Below are 6,788 nucleotides of genomic sequence, written 5' to 3'. Positions count from 1 at the left end.
GTTCAGATCTTTTGGAAACTGGCATGTGCCTCTTAAAATAGGTGTAAGATGGTTGTGAGAATGAACTGTATCTTATAGTGTATATATTAAGCTCTAAGGAGAAGAGCTGGATGTTTAAGATATTTATCTCCTTTTCTTGTTCAGTTTGTGGCTAGCAAGTTACCTTTGTTACTGATTTGAGTGTCTTCCAGTTACCTCAGGAAAAGTAAAACAGCTAAATAATTTTAATTGCCTTTATTACCTTAATTGTTTACCTGTCAGCAATTTATCAAAATTAACTTTGAACTTCAAGAGTAAAAGATTATAAGAGGTAATCCTTTTTAAAATGTTATCACAGATAAACTCCATTAAAGCTATCATTAATACTGATTTTTTTTCTAATGTGCTCCCACTGACCTATGCTACAGCATGACCTGCTTCCTAGCTGCCAAGACTACTGTGAGGAGGGTATTTTTATGGCCATGTTAAATATGTGTTTAAAAAAAAAACAGTGCTCACTTTCATAGTGTGAAATTTCCAGCATTCAGTTTACATTGGCATTGTCAGCCAAATTCAGTTATGTGGGCTTTTGTTTTACATCTAATACATCAAAGGACTTTAAATAGTTCAATATTAACCTTAGGTCACTTTACTTTTCTACTCAAATAAATGAATTAAAAAGATAACCTCAGGGGAGAATCCAAACAATAAGCAAATGTGCGGCAACAAAGCAGAATAACAAGAAAAATGGTCCTAGCTGTTTGCCAGTTTGGTTTTTGTTTGGGTTTTTTTTTCCTAGTCTACTTTCAAAATTTCCAACTATTGAGGTTCTAGTGTTTCCTTTGGGAAGTGATACGGATACTTGCTTTCTTTAGACATTACTCAACTGCTGCAGAGAGTAAAGATGTATTTTATATGTACAGGAGAAGCTGCTTCTCCCCGGCACAGTCGAGAGCAATGCTGGAGCATAGGGATAAAGCTGTTGCGCTAGCTTGTCTGTCGGCCGTCTCCTTTGTTTAATGGAGCGGCGATTGTTTAAATATCAGGGTGTTGCTGAAAATTGGCACCGGTTTCATTGGACTTGAATCAAAAACACACAGAAGGGAGCCCTTTGCTGCTGTTCCCCACGGGGGAAGGCTGAGGGAATTTGTTCCAAACGCATAGTGCCGGAATACCCCGGTGAAAGCAAATGAGCGCTACGCAGCACTTGCATTGCTGCCTTAGTCCCTGCGTTAGCCCACCGGCAGTTAAACACGGGGGGACACCCTTCCCGCCGCACCTGCGTGGTCTGCCGTCGCGCTTTCGGAGGAAGGGAGGGTGCCGGCGGCTGCAGGCCGGCTGTGCTGCCCCCGCTGCCCGCACCTACGCGGAGGGGCGGCCGGGCCGGGCGAAGCCGCCGACGGGCAGCGCGGCCCCAGCCCCGCGGGCCGGGCCGGGTGGGGCAGCCGCTCCGCAGCCGCGCCGTCGGCGGCGCCGGGCTTCCCCGCTGCCGGCGGGAGGAGCCGCCTTTTCCGCTGGGTGTCACTCGGGGGTGGGAGAGGCGCCTTCAAAAGCCGAGGGGAGGGAAAAGCCCGCCGCCACAGCCGCCCGCACCGGCAGCGCGCCCGCCGCAGCCCGCCACGCCGCGGCACGGGCGGCAGCCGCTCCGCTTCCTGCGGGCCGGGGCGCTCCCGGCCCTCCGCCTCGGAGCCGGCGCGGGGCGGCGAGTCATCGGCTGGTGCCGGCTGCCCCCCGACCCCAGCCCCTGCGGGCGGAGGCTCCCGGCGCCGCCGGCCCATGCCAGAAGGATGCTGGAGAGCGGCTGCAAGGCGGTGAAGGAGGGCGTGCTGGAGAAGAGGAGCGACGGGCTCCTGCAGCTCTGGAAGAAGAAGCGTTGCATCCTCACCGAGGAGGGGCTGCTCCTCATCCCCCCCAAGCAGCCGCCGCCGCAGCAGCAGCAGCCGCCGCCGCCGCTGCCGGCCGAGCCGGCGGCCAAGATCAAGGAGCTTCACTTCTCCAACATGAAGACGGTGGACTGCGTGGAGCGGAAGGGCAAGTACGTGTACTTCACGGTGGTGATGGCCGAGGGGAAGGAGATCGACTTTCGGTGCGCGCAGGAGCAGGGCTGGAACGCGGCGATCACGCTGCAGATGGTGCAGTACAAGAACCGCCAGGCCATCCTCGCCGTCCGCTCCACCCGCCAGAAGCAGCAGCACCTGGCGCAGCCCCACGGCCCCCGCCTCCGCAGCGCCTCCAACTCCGCTTAGCGCAGGTAGGGCCCCCCGGCACCCGCTCCGCTCCGGCCCCCGGGGCGGCCGAGCCGCGCTTCCCCGCCCGGCGCCGGCCCCGCGGGTGCCCCGGGCTGGAGGTGGCCCCGCAGCGCGGCTCCCGGCGGGGAAAACCTGCTCCGGGCACTCCTCCTTCGACTCACCGGCTGCCCTTTCTGCTGTGCTGTCTTACTGCAGGTTAAGTTAACGAAGCGCTTCAGGGAAGCGGGACTGAGCGTGTTCGTTGCGGACGTACCTCAGTTGATCAAAAACTGGGCGAACGCCAGAGATGCAGGTAGACTGGAGAGAAGCGGCTCAACAACCTGAACCCCAGCTAGCTGCTGCTGCTGCCGCTTTGCCGCCCTCGGTGCCGAGAAGCATTTCAAATCTATTATTTATGAACCTTGGAAAGGATCCTTTGGTGTGACGGGACTTCTAGGAGACATGATGTACTGTAATTTTATTTTAATGTATTTTGTTTTATTTATTAGAGTTGTTTGTTTGGGGTTTTTTTTTGTTTTTTTTTTTTTTTTTTTTAAAAGGCTTGTTTGCAAGACATTTCTGAATGTAGGCCATATCCAAAAAGCAAAGGAAAAAACAGCATGTACGTTAGCTCCCTAAAGAGACTAAAAAATTCTGGGTAGCTCGGCCGTGAGCAATTTGACAAAAGAGTTTTTCATTTTTACCTGAAATATGCTGTATTACACTAACATGGAAAATGTGATGTGTGATTTGGAATCTGGCTGAAACCCATACTGCATACTAAAACTCTGCTCTCTAATGAGAATAACAATTATAATCTGGGTTTTAAATTATATTCTTCTGGTGGAAAATGATAAAATTTATTTACGCTTGGTTATTCAAAAAAGTAACGTTGATTGTCATTCTGAGATTAAAACCCACCTGTTTAATGTATGAGCGGAGGGGAATCTGACCAACTTCTTTTGTGGTACAGGAATTGCAGTTGGATTCCAGTTACCCGTTCGATGTGCTTGCTCCTAGGCTGGAGGGCCGGAGCTGAGAAGCACTTACGAACGTTTCCTAGTGTCCGAGTTCAGGGCTCCCTCTGCACGGTGGGTTTGTAAGTGGGCCGGGCTCTCGACCTGTGTTGAATTTTCATGGCGGTTTTTAAATGTCTTGCATTAAAGTAGCTCCTAGTTTAAAATCCATCTTATCTACGTCTTAGCGTGCAAATGGATTATTTTGGTCACAGTTTTCATAAGCTGAAAGTTGCTCCCTAGCTGAGATAAACTAGATTAATTTTGGTGTTTAGCACTGTCAGATGTTGAGAGAGGCGCGCGATCTCGCCTCTAAAAACATTAATGAAGCCATGAAGTTGGAAAACAAAGGGCTAATTGCACAGCTGGTGTGTCTTCCTCTGCCTCTTCGGGATCGGTGGGAGTTTGGCTGTCGATGCTGGCGAGGGCGGGTTGGAGCCCCTCGCCCCGGTGCGGAGGAGGGAGCCAGGCGCGGGCCGGTGTGCTTTCTAGGACAGGGCCCTCCAGGCGATGGGTGTTCTGACGTTGTGTGCCGCTACAGCGCGGGCTCTCTCGTTTAAATTGAGTGGGGAGGTTGTAAGCGGAACGCAGCAACGAGGCCCATTATCTCCGGTTCGAGGTAAAAAGTTGCAGCCGCAGAGCTATTTATTTTAACTAGCATGGTGAGGAAAACGGCTTTTGGCCCCTTTACAAGTTACATGAATGTAAACAAAATCTTTTAAAGCCACACATCCAGGACTTTTCCATTTGTGTAACTGAAGCGTAGCTTGACTGCAAAAGCCCTGGATTCTTGGTTCAAGCTGCTTCTGTAAGTGTTTAAAGCAAAAGACTGAAGTGATGCTCAAAGGAAGATCTCGGAATTGGCTACTGCACATGACAGTCCCTTCCTCTGCACCCTAAGCTTAAGCTCAGTCCTGTAAGGAGTAAGTCGAGATCTCTCTTAGCCCTCCTCTTCTGTTCCTTAGACGTGCAAAACACATCATGGTGCAGAATTAAAGCCCGGACCTCGGCGGTCCTCTGCAGTTACTCCCAAGCGCTTCTTTCCGATCTGGCCCTTGACAAGGTTGCGTGACAAGCTCGGGGTGGTAGATTACAGCTGTCCTAACAAAGATACTACTTTCAGACTAATTGAAATCGAAGGTGCCCCGCATCTTCTAGCATTAGATTCGCTGTCTTGGCAATCATAATAGCCGATTTCCACATCTCTGTACATCTGCCATTATCATTCTGTTAATGCTTGAATGTTAGAGCTGCAAGGGGATTCTCTAATGAGCTAGTCAAAGACTCTCAAAATAGACTGTGATTTGTAGTTTGGCTCCTCTTTAGAGTCATTAATTACAGTTTACTGAGTAACTAATCCACCTTTTCAGATATAGAGAGTATCGCTGATATCTCACCTACTAAAATATGTTTTAGCCTACTGAAGGATAAATGTAATTGATGAAAATGAATTCCTATGTGATCGGAGACACACGTATTTCTCTAGGAGAGGCAGATATTTCTGTCCTCAGTAGATGGAAGTCCCTGAATGCCACAAAAGTCTATGGATCTGGTCTAAAGCTGAAATTTTACTGCTCTTCTGGGAGTATTTGTACTTTGGAAAACAAAAAATGACAATTTTAGTGCTCTGATTGACATTAAGGCTTGAGAAAACAGCTTTCATTTTGAATTTGCTGCTCTTTTTCACGGTTCAAGGTCAATGTCCCGCTTTCACCATATGTTTCTTTTTTTAAGTTGGTCTGAAGGATGCTCTCAAAACCATTTGGACTCATGTAGTTCACCAACAAACTTCTGCCGGTTGTCATTGCCTGCTGTGTCACCTTTTTAAAAATGTTGGTGTCAGCCAAACTCTTAGTGTGAGAGATGGTCACGTCACGAAATCCACCTTGAGCTGTTCCTGTGCCTGCAGACTGAGCTGGTGGGATGGGTGTAAGGATCAAACCTCCCCTTTGTGCCTCCAGACTGTCTCTTGGAAACTGAATGGGAACAAATTGGCTGGGGTCCCCTGGGGACAGTCGGACCGTGTGGCTCATGCCATGTCAGTACAAATAAGGCTGAATTGTCTGATGTGGCCAATCCGACAACTTTCTCACGCTCTAAATTCCACGGGGTTTTTTTGACTGATAGTAATTTTAGACCAAGAAATTGTTTGATGTTATAAATAAGGTAGTTCTGGGATTTTTTTGGCTTGCTTAAAAAACTACTTCATTGGAGCTACTTGGTTAAATACTGTCTGTCACTGCCTTGTAAGCAACGGCTATGAAAGTAGGTCCAGCAGATCATGCTCCATCTTATTGGAGCTTTGCAAGAAAAGAAATCAGGTTGTCCTTCCCCTTACAAAAAGAAAAAAAAAAAAGCCAACAGTATATGACTGAAGTAAATTCATTAGAGAATAAACAAAATGCCAGTAAAACATAGACAGGCGAATGCCCGGTATAGGTAGCAAAAGTGTGGACAGTCAGTTCATAAAGAGGTCAAAATTACATGTCTTAACTGGAAAAAAAAAAAAAAGAAAAATGATTAAGGGGCAGATTCAGCAAGAAAATTCAAGCTGTGGTAACCAAGAAAATTTAGAAATTGGTGGAAAGGAAGATCAAGTGGATGTTGTGTCTCTGACATCCTAAAGTAATTCCTCTTTTTTAAGGTTCATGATATGCAAATGCCAGCTTCTGAATTATAGCTGCAGTGATGTACCAAATGTTTTCTAGCATATCCTATTGTGAGCAGAAATATCAGTGTCGTCAAAAAAAAATTGTGTGTAAATATGACTCATAAATGATTTCTGAGAGATGTGATTTATTTTTCATATTTTTCAAGATGCATTCCATTTCAAATAAAGAGGTATCTATTGAAAGAGCTCTAGATATGTTGGAGGAATGGTTGTTTGGTGGGCTATCTGTTATGATTAAAGCCGGTTCTAAGCTTTTCCAATGTCTTAAGCTCAATCTAAGGGCCTAAGAGGAATGCTTTGAATGTGTGCAGATCCATTCCGAAGAAAAGACCCACTTAGATGCTCCAATTGATCTTTACACGTAGCACAATTACGAGGCTCAGTTTTGCCTTTTGCTTTGTGTGATGTGTGAGCACCCATACAGAGTCCTACTAATTTCAGTAATACTCTGCTTGGCGTCACAGTCGCCGTACAACAGATCTTTGGGACACAGACTTCAGGCTCATAATCTTTACCCATGAATGCCTCGCTCTGTGTGACATTAGGAATCTAAAATGAAGCGTTAAAAGTGCCTTGTTGCTTTTTTTTATGTATCTGAAGCACTGTGATTGAATTTCAAGTAACCTGAAAATAGTCCGGAAAGAACACTTCCACCATTCGGCATGTCCTCCGACCCGTTCTCTTCTAGCTTCGTGGGAAAAGAAATGAGGTATGACAAGAAAAATGTGCGATGACTTCTGCTGCTTTGGGGTCTCTGCAGAACTGCAGCTGTTCGGACGCCTTGAACTCCCCTGAGGTGTATTTGTATTGCAGCAGCTCCTCATTTTTAAGCACCTTCCAAAAGTGTGTTAATTTTAGTGGCACCTAGACTTACTGGTGCTGTTTGCCTTCGCT

General features: G+C 47.3%; 1 protein-coding gene across 1 annotated transcript; it reads left to right on the top strand.

The window, feature by feature from the left end:
* Positions 1–1,561: 1,561 nt before the first annotated feature.
* On the top strand, positions 1,562–5,388 carry PHLDA1 (pleckstrin homology like domain family A member 1). Its single transcript, XM_075150179.1, has 2 exons — positions 1,562–2,230; positions 2,424–5,388. Exon 1 carries the CDS (start codon positions 1,767–1,769, stop codon positions 2,223–2,225), a length of 459 nt encoding a protein of 152 aa, XP_075006280.1. The 5' UTR covers positions 1,562–1,766; the 3' UTR covers positions 2,226–2,230; positions 2,424–5,388.
* The last annotated feature ends 1,400 nt before the right edge of the window (positions 5,389–6,788 follow it).

The sequence above is a fragment of the Calonectris borealis genome, chromosome 1, assembly GCF_964195595.1.
Source record: "Calonectris borealis chromosome 1, bCalBor7.hap1.2, whole genome shotgun sequence".
Lineage (NCBI taxonomy): Eukaryota > Metazoa > Chordata > Aves > Procellariiformes > Procellariidae > Calonectris > Calonectris borealis.
This window is presented reverse-complemented; position numbering and strand designations above follow the sequence as displayed.